Source organism: Phocoena phocoena, chromosome 12, assembly GCF_963924675.1.
Source record: "Phocoena phocoena chromosome 12, mPhoPho1.1, whole genome shotgun sequence".
Taxonomy (NCBI): Eukaryota; Metazoa; Chordata; class Mammalia; order Artiodactyla; family Phocoenidae; genus Phocoena; species Phocoena phocoena.
In genome coordinates, this window is record NC_089230.1 from 84,820,667 (window position 1) to 84,844,806 (window position 24,140).

At 35.9% G+C, this 24,140-nt stretch overlaps 1 protein-coding gene across 1 annotated transcript in view; it reads right to left on the bottom strand.

The window, feature by feature from the left end:
• The window catches only part of ADGRB3 (adhesion G protein-coupled receptor B3), an 802,318-nt gene that overhangs the window by 341,246 nt on the left and 436,932 nt on the right, over positions 1 to 24,140 (bottom strand). Inside the window, exon 14 of the mRNA XM_065889244.1 lies at positions 9,508 to 9,610. Within this exon, the coding sequence (XP_065745316.1) occupies positions 9,508 to 9,610 (103 nt within the window). The remainder of the gene's footprint in view (positions 1 to 9,507; positions 9,611 to 24,140) is intronic.

Consider the following 24,140-nt stretch of genomic DNA (forward strand, 5'->3'; position numbering starts at 1 on the left):
TAAAAGAAACCACTTGTAAAATATTTGTTATAATTTTCAGATACTTTTCTCAAAGGTACTCTGCTGCAAGATCTGTTATGAAGAATTTACAGAAAATCAATAGCAGGCAATGGCAAGCCCGACAGAGAGCAGGAACAAAGCGTAATGACAGAAGCAAGAGGCAAATAGGTAGGCTGTGAACCAACTCACAAAAGTGGATTTAAGAAAAGCATGAAACTAAGAAACCAGAAGCTGTCAGGTAAATGAGCCAAACCGGCTAGAGAAGATTAATTTATAGAGCTGTCAATATAATTGACACTTAAAATATTAAAACTGAATGTATTTGAAAACTTTTGGAAAGAATACGCTGTTCTTGAAAAACATATTTTTGGCCAAAAAACTGTCTCTTGACTCCACTGAAAAGAGTATAGTTGAACTTGAGTTAAACATTTGTACTCACCCATTTTTAAGCGTTTAAAAATGTACTGTGACCCAAGTTTTCTAATTACCATAGATGTTCTACACAGCACTTTTAGTGCTTTAACAGTCTTTGATATTTTCCTTTACTTCTCTTCTCTGTCTCAACATCAAGCAAACCATTAGTGATCACCCTTGACTGGTGATGGGGTTACATTCTGATAAACCCATTGCAAGTTGAAAATATCATACATTGACGATGCACTTCATACACCTAACCTACAGAACATAATCGCTTAGCCTAGCCTACCTTAAGTGTGCTCAGAACACTTACATCAGCTTACATCTGGGCAAAGTCATCTAACACAAGGCCTTTTTTAATAAAAAGCATTGAATATATCATGTAATTTATTGAATACTGTACTGGAAGTGAAAAGCAGAATGGTTGTATGGTTACAGAATGGTCATAAGTATATCAATTGTGCACCCTTGTGGTTGTGTGGCTGACTTGGAGCTGTGGGCCACTGCCCAGCATCATATGAGAGTACCCTACTGCATATCTCTAGCCCAGAAAAAGATCAAAATTCAAAATTCTAAGTATGGTTTCCACTGAATGCATATCACATTCCCACCATCATAAAGTCAAAAAATCGTAAATTGGTGACTGTCTGTGTATCTATTTAACAATACAATACATCACTGGCTTTGTCCATGTATTTTTATAGGTGGTTCTCTCTTTTCCTCTGATCTTCATAACTTTTCTATTTTCTTGTTTGCAGAATAGGGAATTTAGACATCTTTTCTAGCCCTAGCCCTTAATGATTCTAGAATGACATTTATAAATGAACTCCTTTTCTTTTACAAAACTCTCTTCCAGGTCTGTTTTTTCCCCTATGGAATATTTTCAAAACATCTCACTATGGTATAAAGAGAAGAAGTCAGAAGAGTGAGCCAGGAAGATGATCAAAACAAGCTCATCCATTCATGCAAAAGTCACTTAGCCAACACCTGTAACATTCCAGACACCTTGGAGGCACTGAGGCTACAGCATTGAACAAAACAAAATCCTTGCCTCATACACTTAGCTATAGTGAAGGGGGCAGGGAGAGAGACAAAAAACATAAAGAAGTAAATATATAATATGCTAGGTGGTAATATGTGTTATGATGAAAAGTAAAATACATGAGTAGGAAAGACTGGGAAGTTGAATGGATTGCAATTTTGTATATTGAAAAGGCTTCACCAATAAGATGATACCTGAACAAATGCCTGAAGGAAGTCATTTACAGAAAAGATAAAAGTCACAATAAACATGAATGCTGAACCAAGTTACTTTAACTTTTCCTTGGTGCTTTTAAGTTCTGAATAAATTCAATTCACATGCTATCTTAATTACACTCTTGCTATCTTCATGTTTTCAAGGCGTTTTCTCTGGACCTACTCTTGAATCACCTGGGATGCTGGTGAAAAATGTAGGTTCCTTGGCTCCGGGAATTTTGAGATTGGGGCTTAACTTAGGAACATACATTCTAACGACTCCCTCCACTCCTTATAATTTTTAATCTATATCACATTTGTAGAAGCATGGACACACAACAGAAATAACATGGTTACTTCACTCTGCTTTTCTTTACATTTTCGAATGCTTAGTCCTCACGTGCCACAGTAAATTCCTAATCTGGAAACCTCTTAACTTTCTTGTACCTTTCATAGTCCTCTTGAAACAAAAAATATCCTCTTGTCTGTAGAGGTAAAGCAAGCTCATAGGCAAAGCTTCTAAGGACTTGGAGAAGGCCAGTGACCTCCTTGTCACTCTTTCAACATTTCCAGTGCTCTGAGCAAGATGTTCCAGGGCGAGTCCTTGTGTCACATCTTCCAGTGAATTACACATTGAGTTCTTGTACGTGGACAGGAGAAAGACTGTTCAACTGAGACTCCAAAGCCTCTCTTCATTTCCAAAACTTTAGATATAAAGGCATTACATTAATAATATCTGGATTTTGCTAAGCTTGTCCTTTTTCTATCCCCACTGTTAATTGTATTTCTTATATAACTGCACAAACAGATTTTGGGAATTCCTAAGAACATTTCCAAAATACCTGACCTGACCCACAAAAGACTAATTTATATCTTGCCTATAATTCTACTACTTGAGAAAAGTCACGTTTTAAAATGCTCAGGAATGCATTCTAAAGGAAGTAAGATTCTTGTAGATGTAAATTTTTCCACAGTCAAATCTCTGACAGGTCATGAAAGCTGATCAGTGTGAAAGGGAGCCCTTTCTGGATTATGTCTTCTAACATATAAACATCTTCATAATCCCTGAAAACGTAATACACCATCCAAGGGGATGATGCAGTTGAAAAGGTATCATATCACATTCAACTCTACAACAGGAAGACAGTCTGTTGAATGTTCTCCATACCTCTTCTCAAGGTTTTGAGAGTATTTTAGCATTTCTACGTGATACTTAAAAAGAGTTAAATCTGGGTCTAACTCTCATTTTTTGATGGGGTAGCTGACATATACCTGAAGTCCAAAGAGCCTCATTGAGAATGCAATACTTTTCTTACTTAAAAGGAAATGGAGATATGGAATTTTTCAATTTATTTACATGAGTTCTACAGAAAGCACCTCATTGAGAACCAGTTAAATCAAGAAGATGGAAAAGGAATAGTTGTCTTTAGCTAAAGCAGAAGAGCATAGAGGCCACTGAAGTGAGGAAGGCAGAGTATGGTTCTATCAAGACAAGTCACGTCTTCCAGGACTTGGCAGCCATTCAGTTAGAACACAAGGGAAGGGCACGTGTGTAATCCAGCTTCTGCTATCTGGTTACTCAGGACCGCAACTTAACCAGATGACACTATTTTTGTGTCTCTAATTTCTTAGATATATCACTAGCCACTGAATGTACATTATTTCCTGACAAATACTTTCTATTTGACATGTGGAAAGTAGTAAAAGTAGAACAACTATCAGAAATTATTTATATGTGCATCCTTCAAAGAAAATCATTGCCTCCACATATATGTCTTACAGCGTCTTCCCCATATGTGACTGCATCATTTCCAACAATGGCTATACAGGTCTGGGTGCACCTCTCAAAAAACAAATGGTTTATCTGTGGGTAAAACTCTCCAAGGTTGAAGTGGCAAATAACTTTAATAAGTAAACACTCAAATAACTAGATTCCATATAGATATAGCATACAGCTTGTCTTTTCCTTTTATATCCAAGAGGTTGTAACAATGTGTCCTAGTAGTGCTTTTATGGGGTTGTAGCAGAGACAAGGGCTGGCCAGGCTGTTTTGCACAGTTCCAATCTATCAGCTGCCGGCAGAGAAGTTTTGCTAAATTGCTTCAAGAGCACAACACATCTACAAATGCCAGAGTTGCTCCTGGCACCCTCCAGTTTTCCCTAATATCCCACCACCACTTTACAATGGCCATTCTCATTGTCTGGTGATTCCTTTAATCAAATTCCTTAAGTGTTAGCATGATAATCAGCATGGAAAAATGTAATCTCTAGTTGCTAACTGACTTTCATTGAGTAATATATTATCATTATTGTAGTTTATCTGATTCAAAATGTCACTGTTACTGTATGCATATATATTATTTTCATAATCAAAAAAATAATTTTGCAATGCTCCAATGCAGGGTTATTAGTTTTCTATTGCTGCTGTAACAAATTACCACATACTTAGCAGCATAGAACAGCACAGATTTATTATATCACGTTTTCTGTGTGTCATGAGTCTGGTGAGCTTATCTGGGTTTCTGCTCAAGAAATTCACAAGGCTGGTATCAGAATGTTAGCAGGAATGCAGTCCTTTCTGGATATGGGGATGAGTCCACATCTAGGCTCGTTCGGGTCTCAGGAGGATTCAGTTCCTTGTAGTTGTAGGACTGAGGTCCACATTTCCTTCCTGGTTGATAACCAGGGGTTATTTTCAGCTTTTAGAGGCTGCCCATATTCCTTGGCTTGTGGCCTTCATCCTTCCTCCTCAAAGTCAGCAATGGCAGGGGGAGTCCTTCTTACCTTGCATCTCTCTGACCATAGCTGGGAAAGGCTTTCCAATTTTAATGGATCATGTGATTAAACTGGATCTACTCACATAATCCAGGATAAATGCCCCATCTCAAGGTTCTTACCCTTAATCCCATCTGCAAAGTCTTTTCTGACATGTAATATAATATACTCACAAGTTATGGGGGTTAGGATATGGGCATCTTTGGGGGGCCACGTTCTCTTCACCATACAGGGGGTGACAACTTATGCAGTCCAGGGGCCAAATCTGGCTTGCTACCTACTTTGTAAATGATAGTTTGTTGTAACAGAGCCACATCCATTTTCATATATTGTCTCTGGTTGCTGTCACACTACAAAAGCATAGCAGAGTAGATGAGACAAAGACCATTAGAGCTCATATGTCTAACCTGACTCAACTGAAAATGTTTGCTGACCCCTGCTCCAACAATAGCATAATTAGTCTAAAATTTTTTTGAAGAATATCAATGCTGTATTATGAATAAGAATAAACTGAATGTGAAATGTAAGTGGGAAGAATGCTTACTCAAGTTTAGGAATTTAGGATAAAACCAAAAAAAAAAAAAAAAAAACTGTAGCTAGAGAATCATTTCTATCTCAATTTCAGCCGTTGGCAGTACCATCAATCTACTTGTCTAGTTAGCATTTCAAGACTCTCCCATAAAAACTACCGAGGGGTTTTTAAGCAGGCAAAACATCAGAAATCTTTTCCAAATGGACGCAAGCTAGGGTAGAAAAGTAATTTTAAAAGTAAAGGGATATGGGCTTCCCTGGTGGCGCAGTGGGTGAGAGTCTGCCTGCCGATGCAGGGGACACGGGTTCGTGCCCTGGTCTGGGAGGATCCCACATGCTGCGGAGCGGCTGGGCCCGTGAGCCATGGCCGCAGAGCCTGCGCGCCCGGAGCCTGTGCTCCGCAACAGGAGAGGCCACAATAGTGAGAAGCCCGTGTACCGCAAAAAAAAAAAAAAAAAAAAGTAAAGGGATAAAAACGCCCCTTTGTAGAAATTATAGATGTATAGAATGAACCTCTTTAAGCTTTGCCAAGTGAGTTTTAATTCGCTGGGTTGTTATCAGCCTTTGCTATTCATGAAAATACCCACTGATAAATGTTGGAATTTCTTTTCATTGTTTTTCATGTTAATGGTAAAAAGAATATTCATCACAGTTTTCCATTGTGTTTTCCACTATGATTTACAAAGGCCATGGCTCATGATTAATTTTAGTTTATACACATAAAACAAACTCCTGAATTTGTTAGCTAGATCCTGTTAGTATGCCAACAAATGCAGCAAAGAAAATAAAACCGCAAGCCCCAATTCCCGTGAGATCGTTTGTGACTATGACCAATTTGAGAACTACAAAAAAACCCAGTGTATTTTCCTCAATCCTGAAAGATAGCAGGTTGGCCCTACCTAGACCATGAGAGTTGTTGCTTAGAGGAAGAAATAAAAAGAAAGGCGAAAATAGACTGCAGAGGCTGCAGGCCAGGGTAGTCCAAGGTGTCCTTCCACCAGAAATGGAACTACATTTAAGACTTTTTATTTGAAAAAAGTGAACTTTCAGGCTTGCAAAGTTGATAGAGCATGAGATAACTAAAATGCATTTATTTTCTTATTCTTCTAACATCTTTTAATGATAAGGATGTTATATATCTTGGAAATTCACAGCAGGCTCAGATCTGTCAGGACCAAGGCATCCTAGTGGTGGGTGTGAGCATGTGTACATGCGTGTTTGCTTATGTGTGCACATATAGATCCATTCTACTGCACTTATTTAGGTCCCAATAACGACTTTCAATAAATGTATTAAATTTCCTTGCACATTATGGAACCTAACAATATTGATAAGTATAAATGTCACACTGAAGAAACCTTAAGTAATATGAAAAACAAAATTCTTTTTCTCAGAAAAGCAAATTTGGCGTTTCCTATAATCAAGCAATTGCTATGCCCAAGCACTAAGGACCACAAACTCAGACTCTACAGATTATAACAATAAAGCCATGAGCCTAGAAAACTGAACTAAGAATACTATCTGACTCTTTAATGACTTATGAGCTGGTTAAAACTGCAAATGGCTTTGCTGAATACAATTTGAAATTTCAAGTTTTCATGTTCCATTACCTATTCTTACCAGTTCCCAAGGGCTTTATTACACTTAACATACTTTAAATGTTATTTATTTAAAAGCTTTTTTAAAAAGAACATGTTTTGTTTAAATAATGTTAACAGGCTTTTCCCTAGACTCATTATAACTATTAATTTCCTTTCTTCATGTTTTTTGCACATGGTGTATACAACAGATATAATTTGCAAGTCATTATTCTCTTCTGAGCTTAGAAAAGTGCAGCAGATACATTTGCTATAAGAAAATAGGTGAAAGTAGACAGTCTTGATATAAGCAAGATGTCATCTAAAATAGCTCAACTTTGAAGGCAATACCAATGATAATACATCTGTATCTACATAGTTATAATGACATTTCAGCTTGTTCTAATCAATTTTAATTTTCATGTTTAAGATACATCTTTTCTTCACATTTTAGTGAAGACTATTATATGTCAGCATAAGCTCGACTATCTCTTCAATGAAAATAAACTAAACTCAGAGCATACTTTACAAGACACTCAATAAACCAGTCATATATTCCTTCCCTCAGTGTATATGAAAGTCCTTAACAAAATCTAATCTGCATGGTAAGTATAAATATCAATACAACAAGCACTGGAAAGTTTAAACAGTAGAACGTGAAGGACTGTAGGTGTGGTAAGACAATGGTGTGGGAGGTATCTATAAAGTGTAGGGGACTTCCCTGTTGTCCAGTGGTTAAGACTCCACCTTCCAATGCAGGGGCTGAGGGTTCTATCCCTGGTCGGGGAGCTAAGATCCCACATGGCTTGCAGCCAAAACACCAAAGCATAAAACAGAAGCAATATTGTAACAAATCCAATAAAAACTTAAAAAGCAAAGTGGAGGAAAGAAATGAGGGATGGAGGAGCCCAGAGAATCTCCACCATGTGCCTGGGAATCAGGGCGGCCTCTGAGGACAGGCACAGGTGGGCGCTGTTCCTGACACAGGATGGAAATGGGTGGGAACACCTCGAGGCATTTTCTTCTCCAGACTAAACTTTTCTTCTTCTCCCTCAGACCCTTTGTGTAACGGATTTGTCTATATTCTCTTAAATCTAGGCCTTCCAGAGTAGAGTATTGTTTTAGGAATCTGGTCAACTCACTCACTCAAAGTACTGAAAGAATTAATTCTAAGTGACTTGCGGTAATCATCTCACCATTCTTATATTCTGAATTTCATTGCCACTCCAGAGTGTAGCTGGTGCTTCATAAAATTTATTGACCATACACTCTGGTTTCCGTATGTAGAAAATAAATTTTTTGTACATTATTTACCTCTTTTGAAATTGGGCTGACAACATATGCCCCCAGAAAAGTTTGACTCAAAGCTTAAATCTGTTCATTTCAAATAGTTCTCTTGAATTGAAATAATGAGATTGTTTTATCAACACTATTTTTAAGGTTATTCTTTCTTCAGCTTATGAAAAACATGCCATTTAGTTAACATGTTCTTTAAATTCTCAATAGTGATTTTATCTTTATTTAGGAAAGTTTTGTGAATGTTCATTTACAGTATTGTGACATTGTGACATTGCATTGTTTTTCCAGTAAGCAATTCAGGGAATCATTATCTCTTACTGTGTTTCACCAATGCTTATAACTGGATAGACATTACCATGATAAACAATATATACAAACAAATATGTAAATAAATATTTTATAATACATGTTGAAGGTACACAGTTCCCTATTCAAAAATTACGTTAAAAGTATCTCCTAGCTTTCAGTGCAGTGATGAGATTAGGGTCATTAAAGGTATGAAGAGGTAGATATAACAGAAATAAAATACATTGTCAAAGTTAGATAGAACCTGTATGGTCACATTTTGGCAAAACTGGGAAAAGGCCAAATAGTTTAAGTATCAATCATGATGTTTAAAAGTTACTGCTGAGAGATTTGAGATTTTCATTAAACAATCTAGGAAGCTGGAACACCTTTGTAAAAAGTGGTTTATATGGAAGATAATTGTCATTTTTTAATAAAATGAAATGGAGTTTTTTTAAAATCAGCAATTATAAAATACTGGAGATGTACAGGTTTTGTAAACTAAAGGATGTGAGAATCAATTTCATCATGTCATTCACTAACTATATGAACTTGGGAAAATCACAATCATTTTGTGCTTTCCATAATTGTATGCAAAAGTCAAGTTCATAGAAACTTTGCAAGGGATTAAAAAAAAGCTATGTATATGCAACATATGAGACAGTTTAACACAGTAATTGTAAAAGCATAATTAAGAAAGTCTTAATAGGAATCACTTTCCTTGCCCCTTAAATCAATGATTTAGGTATTTAAGGTGGATGTATAAAGAATAAGTAGATATTTTAAATTTCTACATAAGGCCTGAACAAGGTCTAAAGAATTTCAGTTGCAGGTGGATGGATTTAACAGAGGGTTCTTGTCATTCTGGATGGAAGAGCTGGATTTGAATCACTGGAGCACCCAAACAGTTTCTGATCCTGGGTGTAGCACCAGGGTGTAGCACTTTAAAAAGCTGCTTCACTGACTCTCCTACCCTGGGGTACCCTGAAGGACATCACTGTCCTTTGCTTTATGTCTGTATCTTCTGTTGCTGCATGCATCTTAAATCTGTGTGTTTACATGGCAGTCTTCCTCACCATGTGGCAAGACTGCTTCTTTCATCTTGATCTCCCCCACTTCTTAGCTTAGAGCCCAATAAAGATGTGGGCACTGACAAACTATTAACTATTATCCTGGAGAAATTGAAGAGTTTTATCATGAACCAAAGCATAGGATAATGTGTCATTTTGCTTTTATATAATACATATCTTCATAACAAATTAATTTGTTTGCAACTCTAAAGAGTTTAGAAAATGTGTTTTGGTCTTATAAGTCAAAAGAAGGACTGTTAACCTTCTTTAAAAGGTAAATTCTACAAGCAACTCAATGCCAAGTGGATGATACTTACATTAGCCAAGTGAGCTAGTTCTATCTCCAGGAATGAATCAGTTGTCTTGGGTTCAGGCCTTATGGTGACCACGATGATTTTGGAATTAACGACAGTATAATTTCTGAAACAGAATAATTATGATTAAAATGAGACAGGATTGATGATGAATATTAATTCCCACTGTTCAATACATGCTGTGATGACATTTTTAATAAATGTATCCTAAGCAAAGACATAGAAACCTCGCTCAAATAGATTTAAAACATGATACTGAACTACTATTCATGGAAAGATACAGTTGATTTTTTGTTATAAATATACCCAATCTGGAACTAGAAAACTTTAGGGGGAGAAAGCTATTGCTGACTGTTACCATTTTAAAGGCAGGAAAGATGGAAAAGCAATAGCGCTAACAATTACTTAATCTGATTCTCCTGTGGGACAGGTGGATCATGAATTCAAACCTTCAGGCAATCTTTAAATGAATATAATCCATTCATCTCAAGGTGGACCTAACAGTTTGGTTTTCCAAGAGACCAAATATTCTTCTTGCAAAGTGCTGTCTTTGTGTTTGTTTTTAGACTATCTCAAAATTCATTAAGATGAATGATTAGAAAGTGGTGTAGAATGAAAACAAGTAGAATTTAAATATCAATAAACTTTGTTGTTAATTACTGACCATCATTCATTTCAACAATAGAGATATACAGGCCACTTCTTTATCTCAACATGCTAGATGTAAAGAACACATTTGCATTTGGAAATATCTCACCAGTACAGTTCATTCACAAAGAAGTTTTAAATATAATCATATTTACAAGCTACAAAAAAATTATCCCTAAATATAAACATGTAAAATGGAACCAGCTCTTTCTTGCATATACAGGTTTACATCCAACATATATAAAATGCTATATGCCTCCTGTAATATAGAGATTTAAAGATTTTATTGTATTTTAGTTATTTGAAGAAATATATATATATACATATATATATGTATATATATGTATATATATATATTCATTCTTCCTTTTTACTATTCTGGGGAATTTATAACAGGTAACAAGACAAAGTAACTTAATTTTTTTCCTCTTTTTTGTTGTTTAAGGTGTTATTTATAGGTAATAAAATTCATCAACTTTAAGTGGACAGTTTAAAGCTTTTGGTAACTGTATGCTACAATGCAAGCACCACCAAATCCAGACAGACAACACTCCACAGTTTCCTTGAGCCCCTTTGCACTTGATCCCCACATCCCTCCCCATGGTTCCAGGAAACCATGGTCATGTTGTCACTATAATTATGTCTCTGTAGAATTTCATTATATAGAATCATATACTACATAGACTTTTGTGTTTGACTTAATTCACTCAGCATAATGTTTTTGAGATTTATCAGTCCTGTTTCTCTTTATAGCTGAGTAGTATTTCATGACATTGAATTTGTGATCTATTCATCAGTTAAGGAAGCAACCTTTAGGTTGCTTCTGATTTTTAGCTTCTATGATTTTTAGCAGCTATTCATATTTGCCTATCATGAATAATTGGTATACATACATTCTGGATGGACATATATTTTCATGTCTTGAGTGAATAACTATGAGTGGAATTGCTTGCTCATGTGGTAAAACCATGTTTAATTTTATAAGTTACTGCCATACAGTTTTCTAAAATGGCTGTACTATCAAAGTCATATAATTCTAATATCATAGAACCTCACATTCTTTGTGAAAATGTTTTCTCTAATGGGCCGATCTTTGCCACAAAATTTCACCAGAAAAAAATGCCAACTATGCCACACTTGGAGGAATATTTAGTAACAGAGGAACTATAAACATATTCTGAGTGAGATAACATTTTTTAACCCATATATTTAGTAATGTCAAATAACAAATTCTAGAACACTCAGGAAGTTTCATGGTACCCAACCTAACAGAAAAATAGTAAAAAACAACAAAGTATAAATTTGTTTTCAGTATTCCTTAGGAGGAAGGTGGTTGTAAACAGAGAAAGTTGGTTGACTGTTATTTATTTCATTTAATACTAAATGAGTTGGGCTTCCCTGGTGGCACAGTGGTTAAGAATCTGCCTGCCAGTGCAGGAGACACAGGTTTGAGCCCTGGTCAGGGAATATCCCACATTGCTGCAGAGCAACAAACCCGTGTGCCACAACTACTGAGCCTGCTCTCTAGATCCCACAAGCCACAACTACAAGATTGCGTGCGCCTAGAGCCCATGCTCCACAACAAGAGAAGACACCACAGTGAGAAGCGTGTGCACCATAACAAAGAGTAGCCCCTGCTCGCTGCAACTAGAGAAAGCCCGTGCCCAGCAATGAAGACCCAATGCAGCCAAAATAAATAAATAAAATAAATAAATTTATTAAAGAAAAATACTAAATGAGTCAACTAAAGGTAAGGGGCATTGAGAAGGATATGGAAGTAAGCTCTAAATGTCAAGCTTCCTCTGCAAACTCACTCTTTCCTGTTTCTCTGTGAGCAAAAGTAATTCGGGATCATGTAAGAATAGATGGGATTAACTGTGAGGTGATAACAGTTGATTAATTATGTTAACAGATCTGACAGGATTCCCAGAAAATGACAAGATATATATATATATATCTTGCCATATATATATATATATATATATATATATATATATATATATATATATATATATATATATAACTTGGAGTTGGGGACAAAATTATTCTGTCACCACCAAAAAAATTTATGGCTATTTCTCCCAAAGAAGAGTCCTGGGACACAGATGCAAGTTCCTTTTTCAGGAATGAATACATTTGAGTTTAGGTTTGGTTATCTGAAACAAAAATATTTACACGTCACACAAACCCAATCTGCCCCCTTATTCTCGTCCTGTTTATAATCCCATTTCCCTTCAATAAATAAAACCAAATGCTAATTTATAAACTGCTAATTTTAACAAAGTTTAGTTAAATTTGATAGTATCCAGATATTTTATATTATTTTAGAAGTTGTGTACTGATTTACTGGAAAATACAGATGTGGGTATTCCAAACAGGAATTTATAACATGTCAAGATATTTATGAAGTTCTTCTTGTGTGTTTGGGCTTGTGGGTATTTTAGCCCTAGGAAACTGGATGGTGGAGATCCAAGCAGCTTAGATAAGCAGACTTCTGTAGAGTATTTACTCTGTGGCAGGTTCACCAGCTACCTAATCAGTCTGGTGGAGAAGGTCCCTAGAAGATGAAATCTGCCTTATGGCTTTTGCTAAATATGTGTGTGGGGAGTGGGGAGAGAGGGCATGTGTGTATACATATGTTAACTCATTTAGACTACATCTGAGAAGGGATGTGTGTCAATATATTTATGCATATGGATGTGCTTATAACATTATGTGAGTCCCTTCCCACCTTGAGTTACTACCATGTACTAGATCTACCCCACACCCATTAATGCTATATATGTCTCCTTCCACAAGATTATAGTTCAAGGAGGGCAAGATTTGTATCTAGCATTTATGTATCCTCATTTACATTATGCATGGCATATTTTAGGGCTAACACATATTTGAATGACTTATTAAATACCACATAATAAACAAAAATATTAAACTTTTGGCCAATGTGATTTAAAATATATCAATATCACAGTATCCAAATATTTAATGAAGGAAAAATAAGCAAATTTACATTATGCAGTGGCTCCCTTTTAAAAAAGTGTACAGTGTACAAAATTTCCTTAATTTATTCCATCAATTTATTCTAATTTGTATAAGTGAATACCTGGCTCCTCGTGTGCCATGTCAGGCTTTGTGATCTATTAATGCTTCCTGGCTGGGCTCACATTTGTATTCACTGCTAGAAAAGCAGACCTTACAGCCAAATGGATTTCATGACTAAAGTAATAAAGATCTTTCTTGTCCTTGAGATTAGCAGTAGTCAGTATCTAAAACATTTTAAAATGTGTGGAGTTCTTTATTCAAAGAAGGCTCAAGTTATTCTTCACAATTTTTACAAAGGCTTAAGGTGCTTAAGGTACATGAATCATATCTTAGAGTAAAAAAGTGACTATAAAATGCAATGCAACTGTTTGAAAGAGACTCACTTTAGGTATAGGGCCATACATAGGCTGAAAGTGAAAGATCTAAAATGATACTCCATACAAATGGTAACCAAACGAGAGCAGGGATAGACATATTTGTATCAGACAGAATAGACTTTAAGCAAAAACTGTAATAAAAGACAAAGAAGAACATTATATAATGATAAAAGGGTCAATTCACCAGGAAGATATAACAATTATAAATATATGTAGCTAACAGCAGAGCACGCAAAAATATGAAGCCAACATTGGCAGAACTGAAGGGAGAAATAGATAGTAACACAATAATAGTAAACTATTTCAATACAATACCCTGCTTTAATAATGGATAGATCAATCAGATAGTAGATCCATAAGGAAACAGAGGACTTGAACAACACTATAGATCAATTGTACCTAACAGATATATACAGAACACTCCATTCAACAGTAGCTGAATATACATTCTTCTCAAGTGGATACAGAGAATTTTCCAGAATAGATCACAGGTGAGGCACAAAAAAAAGTCCTAACAAATTTAAGACAACTGGAATCGTACCAAGTAACTTTTCTGAACACAGTGGAATAAAACTAGAAATCAAAGGCAAAAGGAAAATTGGAAAACTCACAAATATGTGAAAATTAAACAACACACTCTTGAACAATTAGTGGGTTAAAAAATAGATCACAAGGGAAATTAGAAAATATCTTGAGACAAATGAAAACACAACATACCAAAACTTATGGGATGCAGCAAAAGCAGTACTGAAACAAAAATATATAGGGGTAAATGCCTCTTTTTAAAGAGAAGAAAGGTCTTAAATCAATGACTTAACTTTACACCTCACAGAACTACACCTCACAGAACTAGAATAAAAACAAACTGAACCCAAAGTTAGCTGAAGGAAGAAAATAATAAAGGTTAGAGCAGAGATAAATGAAATAGAGAACAGGAAAACATAGAAAACATCACCCAACTAAGAGTTGTTTGAGAAAAAAAAAGAAGATGACAAACTCTTAGCTAGAGTAACTACTAAAATAAGCAGGAAAACTCAACAAAAATCAGAATTCAAGATGGGACATTGCAACTGATGCCACAGAAATAAAAGGATCATTAGAGACTACTATGAACAATTATATGACAACAAACTGAATAACTTAGAAGAAGCAGATAAATTCCTATAAACATACAACCTATCAAGATTGATTCATGAAGAAGTTTAACAATCTAAGCAGACCTATAACTAGGAAGGATATTAAATCAGTAATCAAAAGCCTCTTGACAAAAAAAAAAAAAAAAAAAAGCCCAGGACCAGATGGCTTCACTGAATAATTCCACTGAATATTTAAAGAAGAATTAACACCAATTCTTCTCAAACTCTTCCAAAACATTAAAGAGGAGAGTATATTTTCAAACGTATTTTATAAGTCCAGCATTACCCTGATACCAAAATCAGACAAAGATGCTTCAAGAAATGAAAACACAGGGTAGTATTGATATTGAATATTGATGCAAAAATTCTAAACAAAATACAAAACCAAATTCAACAACACATTAAAAAGATCAAATACATGATCAAGAAGAATTTATCTCTGGGATGCATGGTTGGTGCAACATAAGAAAATCAGTCAGTGTAAAACACCATTATTAACAGAATGAAGAACAAAAACCACATGATCATCTCAACTGATGCAGAAAAAGCAACTGAAAATTGTCAACATTCTCTCATGATAAAAATTTTCAACCAGTTAGGTATAGAAGGAATGTACCTCAATGTAATAAAGGTTATCTATGAAAAACCCACAGCTAACATCATTCTCAATGGTGAAAAACTGAAAATGTTTACTGTAAGATGAGGAACAAAGCAAGGATGTCATCTATTTCCACTTCTATTCAACATAGACCTGGAATTCTTAACAATTAGGGGATGCCTAGTAGCCTAACAATCAGGCAAGAAAGAGAAATAAAAGGCAACCAAATTGGAAAGCAAAAACCAAAATCAGCTCTTTTAGTAGATGGAATGATCTTACATGTAGAAAACCCTAAATATTCCACAAAAACTCTTTTAGAACTAATAAACAATGTGGAAAAGTTACAAGATACAACATTGACACACAAAAATCAGTTGCATTTCTATATACTAACAATGAATAATCCAAAAAGGAAATTAAGGAAACAATCCTATTTACAACAACATTAAAGAGAATAAAATACGTAGGAATAAACTTAACTAAGGAAGTGAAGAACTTCACACTGAAAACCTGAAAATATTGTTGAAAGAAATCAAAGAAGACACAAACAAATGGAAAGACATCATATCTTCACAAGCTGGAAGACTTAATATTGTTCAAATTTCCATAATACCCAAAGCAATCTCAGAACAATGCAATCCATATCAAAATACTAATGACTTTTTTGCAGGAATAGACAAAAAAAATCCTAAAATTCATATGGAATCTGAAAGGACCCTGAAGAGCCAAAATGATCTTTAAAAAGAATACGAAAGCTGGAGGTCTCATACTTCCTGATTTCAAAACATGTTACAAAACTACAGTAGGTCAAAACCATATGGTACTGGCATAAAGACAGAGACTGATGGAATAAAATAGAGAGCCCAGAAATAAACCCTCAGATATAGGGTCAAATTATCTTTCACAAGGTTGCCAAGGCTACTCAGTGAGGAAAGGATAATCTTTTGAAAAAATGCTGCTGGGAAAACATCCCATGTTTTCAGTATCCACATGCAAAAGAATGAAGTTGGACACTTACATTGCACCATATACCAAAATTAACTTAATGTGGGTTAAAGATCTAAACATAAGATTTGAAACAATAAAACTCTTAGAATCAAACATAAGGGAAGATCTTCATGACATTGAATTTAGCAATGATTTCTTTGATATGACACCAAAAGTACAGGCAACAAAAGGTAAAATAGACATATGGTACAACATCAAATTTAAAAACAGTAAACAAATGACAGAGTGAAAAGGCAATCTATGTAATAAGACAGAATATTTATAAGCCATATATAGAATAAAGGGTTAATACTGGGAATATATAAAGAAATACTAAAATTCCACAATAAAACCAAACAAATTAAAAAGATTAAAGATAAATTTTTAAAAGATTAAAAAAGAGACAGATTTAGATATCTCTCTGAAGATTATATACAAAAGGCCAATAATACATGAGAAAATACCCGACATCACTAATCATCATGGAAATGCAGGTCAACATCACAAGGAAATATTCCTTCACATCCCTTAGGATGGCCAGGATCAAGAAAACTAAAAAATAACATGTTGACAAGGTTGTGGAGAAACCAGAAGGCTTCTGCACTGTGGTGGGAATATAAAATGATGAAGCTGCTATGGAAAACAGTAGGCAGAGTCTTCAAAAAATCAAAAATATAGTTACCATATGATCTAGAAATCCCACTCCTAGGTATATATGCTAAAAAATTGAACTCAGGGGACTTTCCTGGTGGCACAGTGGTTAAGAATCTGCCTGCCTAATGCAGGGCACCCAGGTTCGGCCCTGGTCCAGGAAGATGCCACATGCCTCAGAACAGCTAAACCCGAGCTCCACAACTACTGAGTCTGCACTCTAGAGCCCATGTGCCACAACTACTGAGCCCATGTGCCCAAACTATTGAAGCCCACGTGCCTAGAATCCATGCTTCACAACAAAGAGAAGCCACTGAAATGAGAAGCCTGCACACTGCAACTAAGAGCAGCCCCTGCTCACTACAACTAGAGAAAGCCCACACACAACAATGAAGACCCAATGCATCCAATAAATAAACTTATTTATTTATTTAAAAAAACTGAACTGAGGACTTCATCAATGTCACTGAGCTAAATACATTTACTTTTAAAACTGAAATTACCCTATGGCTGCTACAACTAAGGTTGGGCTAACTTAGAACTTTGAAAACTAACAAGAATTTCAACTACTGCAGCCCAGAGTTCTGTAGCCCCCCCCCTGCGTGACCAGGACAAGTGCAGAGAGCTTGGAGGAGGGGGTCTTGAACGCCTGCGTGACAGTGGCCCAGCAGCAGATGGCAAGGAAGATTTGACTGCAGAACAACTCAGTGACAACAGCACAGCCGAAACTATGGACCTTCAGTGACAAAGACACGGAGCAGAGGTGCTCCCCAGACATGGCCCAAAATCATCAAAGTCCTTGCCCTCTTTTTTCCAATGGCCAGCAAAATGGAATTACCTATAAGAAAGCTTATGCCTGGGCTAATACAGCCTTGTGGCTGACAGGGACTTGGTGCTCTGGCTGGGTGTCAGGTCTGAGTCTCTGAGGTGGGAGAGCTGAGTTCAGGACACTGAACAACCAGACCTCCTGACCCCACATAATATCATGCAGAGAGAGCTCTCCCAGAGATCTCTGTCTCAATCCTAAGACCTAGCTCCATTCAACGACCAGTAAGCAACAGTGCTGGACACCCCATGCCAAACAACAAGCAGGACAGGAACACAACCCCACCCATTAGCAGAGAGGCTGCTTAAAATCATACTAAGTTCACAGACACCCCCAAAAAAACAACCAGACATGGTCCTGCCCACCAGAAAGACAAGATCCAGCCTGATCCACCAGAACAGAGGCACCAGTCTCCTGCAACAGGAAGCCTACACAACCCACTGAACCAACGTTACCCACTGGGGGTGGACACCAAAATCCACGGGAACTATGAACCTGCAGCCTGTGAAAAGGAGATCCCAAACACAGTAAGTTAGGCAAAATGAGAAGACAGAGAAACACACAGCAGATGAAGGAGCAAGGCAAAAACCCACCAGACCTAAAAAATGAAGAGGAAATAGGCAGTCTACCTGAAAAAGACTTCAGAGTAACGACAGTAAAGATGATCTAAAATTTTGGAAATAGAATGGAGAAAAGACAAGAAATGTGTAACAAGGACCTAGAAGAAATAAAAAGCAAACAATGATGAACAACACAATAAATGAAATAAAAAATTCTCTAGAAGGAATCAATAGCAAAATAGCTGAGGCAGAAGACCGGATAAGTGACCTGGAAGATAAAATAGTGGAACTAACTACTGCAGAGCAGAATAAAGAAAAAAGAATGAAAAGAATTCAGGACAGTCTCAGAGACCCTTGGGACAACATTAAATGCACCAACATTCAAATTATTGGGGTCCCAGAAGAAGAAAAGAAAGAGAAAGGATCTGAGAAAATATTTGAAGAGAGTATAGTTGAAAACTTCCCTAACATGGGGAAGAAAATAGTCAAACACCTCCAGGAAGTGCAGAGAGTCCCATACAGGATAAATCCAAGGAGAAACACGCCAAGACACATACTAATAAAACTATCAAAAGTTAAATAAAAGGAAAATATATTAAAAGAAGCAAGGGAAAGCAACAAATAACATACAAAGGAAGCCCCATAAGGTTAACAGCTGAACTTTCAGCAGAAACTCTGAAAACCAAAAGGGAGTGGCAGGACATATTTAAAGTGATGAAAGGGAAAAACCTACAACCAAGAATACTCTACCCAGCAAAGATCACAATCAGATTCAGTGGAGAAGTTTAAACTTCTTTGGAATTCAGCACCACCAAACAAGTTTTACAACAAATGCTCAAGGAACTTCTCTAGGCAGGAAAGACAAGAGAAGGAAAAGACCTACAATAAAAAAAACCCAACAATTAAGAAAATGGTAATAGGAACATACATATTGATAATTACCTTAAATGCAAATGGATTAAATGCTCCAACCAAAAGACATAGACTGGTTAAATGGATACAAAAATAAGACCCATATATACGCTGTCTACAAGAGACCCACTTCAGACCTAGGGCCACATACAGACTGAAAGAAAGGGGATGGAAAAAAATATTCCATGCAAATGGAAATCAAAAGAAAGCTGTTGTAGCAATTCTCATATCAGACAAAATAGGCTTTAAAATAAAGACTACTAAAGAGACAAAGAAGGACACTACATAAGGATGAAGGGATCAATCCAAGAAGAAAATATAACAATTGTAAATATTTATGCACAAAACATAGGAGCACTTCAATACATAAGGCAAATGCTAATAGCCATAAAATGGGAAATTGACAGGAACACAATCATAGTAGGGGACTTTAACACCCCACTTTCATCAATGGACAGAACATCCAAAATGAAAATAAAGAAGGAAACACAAGCTTTAAATTAAACAAGATGGACTTAATTGATATTTATAGGACATTCCATCCAAAAACAACAGAATACACTTTCTTTGCAAGTGCTTATGAAATATTCTCCAGGACAGATCATATCTTGGGTCACAAATCAAGCCTTGGTAAATTTAAGAAAATTGAAATCATATCAAGTATCTTTTCCGACCACAATGCTAAGAGACTAGATATTGATTACAGAAAAAAATCTGTAAAAAATACAAACACATGAAGGCTAAACAATACACTACTAAATAACCAAGAGATCACTGAAGAAAATCAAAGAGGAAATAAAAAAATACCTACAAACAAATGACAATGAAAACATAACAACCCAAAACCTATGGGATGCACCAAAAGCAGTTCTAAGAGGAAAGTTTATAGCAAAACAATCCTACCTCAAGAAACAAGAAACATCTCAAATAAACAACCTAACCTTACACCTAAAGCAATTAGAGAAAGAAGAACCAAAAAACCCCAAAGTTAGCAGAAGGAAAGAAAGCATAAAGATCAGGTCAGAAATAAATGAAAAAGAAATGAAGGAAACAATAGTAAAGGTCAGTAAAACTAAAGCTGGTTCTTTGAGAAGATACACAAAATTTAAACCATTAGCCAGACTCATCAAGAAAAAAAGGGAAAAACTTAAATCAACAGAATTAGAAATGAAAAAGGAGAAGTAACAACAGACACATACCAATATACAAAGGATCATGAGAGATTACTATAGGTAACTATATACCAATAAACTGGACAACCTGGAAGAAATGGACAAATTGTTAGAAAAGCACAACCTTTCGAGACCGCACCAGGAAGAAATAGAAATATAAACAGATCAATCACAAACACTGAAATTGAAACTGTGATTAAAAATCTTCCAACAAACAAAAGCCCAAGACCAGATGGTTTCACACATGAATTCTATCAGACACTTAGAGAAGAGCTAACACATATCCTTCTCAAACACTTCCAAAATATAGCAGAGGGAGTAACATTCCCAAACTCATTCTACGAGGCCCCCATCACCGTGATACCAAAATCAGACAAAGATGTCACAAAAAAAGAAAACTATGGGCCAATATCACTGATAAACATAGATGCAAAAATCCTCAACAAAACACTAGCAAAGAGAATTCAACAGCACATGAAAAGGATCATACACCGTGATCAAGTGAGGTTTATCCCAGGAATGAAAGGATTCTTCAATATACTCAAATCAATCAATGTGATACCCCATAATAACAAACTGAAGGAGAAAAACCATATGATAATCTCAACAGATGCAGGAAAAGCTTTCAACAAATTTCAACACCCATTTTTGATTTAAAAAAAAAAAAAACCCACCAGAAAGTAGGCATAGAGGGAACTTACCTCAACATAACAAAGGTCATACATGACAAATCCACAGCCACATCATTCTCAGTGGTGAAAAACTGAAACCATTTCCACTGAGATCAGGAAGAAGACAAGGCTGCCCACTCTCACCACTAGTATTCAACATAGTTTTGAAAGTTTTAGCCACAGCAATTAGAGAAGAAAAAAGAAATAAAAGGAATCCAAATTGGAAAAGAAGAAGTAAAACTGTCACTGTTTGCAGATGACATGATACTATACATAGAGAATCCTAAAGATGCTGCCAGAAAACTGCTAGAGCTAATCAATGAATTTGGTAAAGTAGCAGGATACAAAATTAATGCACAGAAATCTCTTGCACCCCTATACACTAATGATGGAAAATCTGTAAAAGAAATTAAGGAAACACTCCCATTTACCATTGCAACAAAAAGAATACAATACCTAGGAATAAACCTACCTAAGGAGACAAAAGACCTGTATGCAGAAAACTATAAGACACTGATGAAAGAAATTAAAAATGATACAAAAACATGGAGAGATATACCATGTTCTTGGATTGGAAAAATCAACATTGTGAAAATGACTATACTACCCAAAGCAATCTACATATTCAATGCAATCCCTATCAAACTACAACTGGCATTTTTCACAGAACTAGAACAAAATATTTCACAATTTGTATGGAAAAAGAAAAGATCTTGAATAGCCAAAGCAATCTTGAGAAAGAAAGACTGAGCTGGAGGAATCAGGCTCCCAGACTGCAGACTGTATTACAAAGCTACAGTAATCAAGACAGTATGTCACTGGCATAAAAACAGAAATATAGATCAATGGAACAGAATAAAAAGCCCACAGATAAACCCATGCATATATTGTCACCTCATCTTTGACAAAGGAGGCAAGAATATACAATGGAGAAAAGAAAGCCTCTTCAATTATTTGTGCTGGGAAAACTGGACAGCTGTGTGTAAAAGAATGAAATTAGAAAACTTCCTAATGCCATACATAAAAATAAACTCTAAATGGATTGAAGACTTAAATATAAGGCCAGACACTATAAAACTCTTAGAGGAAAACATAAATCACCACAAGATCCTTTTTGACCCACCTCCTAGAATAATGGAAAAAGGAGCAAAAATAAACAAATGGGACCTAATGAAACTTAAAAGCTTTTGCAGAGTAAAGGAAACCATTAACAAGATGAAAAGACAACCCTCAGAATGGGAGAAAACATTTTCAAATGCAGCAACTGATGAAGGATTAATCTCCAAAATATACAAGCAGCTCATGCAGCTCAATATCAAAAAAACAAACAACCGAACCCCAAAATGCGCAAAAGACCTAAACAGACATTTCCCCAAAGAAGATATACACATGAAAGGATGCTCAACATCACTAATCATTAGAGAAATACAAATCAAAACTACAATGAGGTATCACCTCACACAGGGCAGAATGGCCATCATAAAAAAATCTACAAACAAGAAATGCCGGAGAGGGTGGGAAGAAGAGGGAATCCTCTTGCACTGTTGGTGGGAATGTAAGTTGATAGAGCCACTATGGATAACAGTATGGAGGTTCCTTAAAAAACTAAAGATAGAACTATCATATGACCCAGCAATCCCACTACTGAGCGTATACCCAGAGAAAACCATAATTCAAAAAAAGAGTCATGTACCACAATGTTCATTGCAGCACTATTTACAGTAGCCAGGACATGGAAGCAACCTAAGTGTCCATCAACAGAAGAATGGATAAAGAAGATGTGGCACATGTATACAATGGAATATTACTCGGCCATAAAAAAGAAACAAAATTGAGTTATTTGTAGTGAGGTGGATGGACCTAGAATCTGTTATACAGAGTGAAATAAGTCAGAAAGAGAAAACAAAATACAGTATGCTGACACATATATATGGAATCTAAAAAAAAAAAAAAGTTTCTGAAGAACCTAGGGGCAGGACAGGAATAAAGATACAGACGTAGAGAATGCACTTGAAGACATGGGGAGGGGGATGGGTAAGCTGTGACAAAGTGAGAGAGTGGCATGGACATATATACACTACTAAATGTAAAATAGATACCTAGTGGGATGCAGCCTCATAGCACAGGGAGATCATCTCAGTGCTTTCTGTCTACCTAGAGGGGTGGGATGGGAGGGTGAGAGGGAGATGCAAGAGGGAAGGGATATGGGGATATATGCATATGTATAGCTGATTCACTTTGTTATACATCAGAAACTAACACACCATTGTAAAACAATTATACTCCAATAAAGGTGTTTAAAAAAAAGATAAAAAAAAAACTAATGAGAATTTCAAGTTAAGTTTGCTGAGGGAGGCAACATCAAGACCCACAATGAAGCCAAGTGATCAGGGATTTAAATTCACTTTCAAACAGTATGGCCCAATTAAACTCAGATTTTTGTAAAGAATGTACTGACTAGGCAATATCACAATATTTTATAGTATTAGTCATGCCAATTTGTCATCCCGATGGATAATTTTAATTTCTAATGTTCTCAATGTAGGGCATTATAAAAAGATACAGAGTATCACAAAACTACAGTATTTCATTGTAAATTCAGAATGAAGTGGGAAGGTTTAGCGTCTGGTCCTCAAACTGAAGAAAAGGTGCTCTTGAGGGAAATCAGTACTTCAGGTCCAGTGCCTTCAGGATGTATTGGTATAAAAGTGATTGAACTAGAGACTGTCATACAGAGGGAAGTAAGTCAGAAAGAGAAAAACAAATATCATAATTAATAGTTTTATTACTTAATCACATTAATCAATCATATTAGTTAATTAATCTTATATTAATAACATCACATATATGTAGAATCTAGAAAAATGATACAGATTAACCTATTTACAAAGCAGAACTAGAAACATAGATTTAGAGAACAAACGTATGGACACCAAGCGGGGAAAGGGTGGCATGGGATCAATTGGGAGATTGGGATTGACATATATACACTACTGTGTATAAAATAGATAACTACTGAGAACCTACTGTACAGCACAGGGAACTCTACTCAGTGC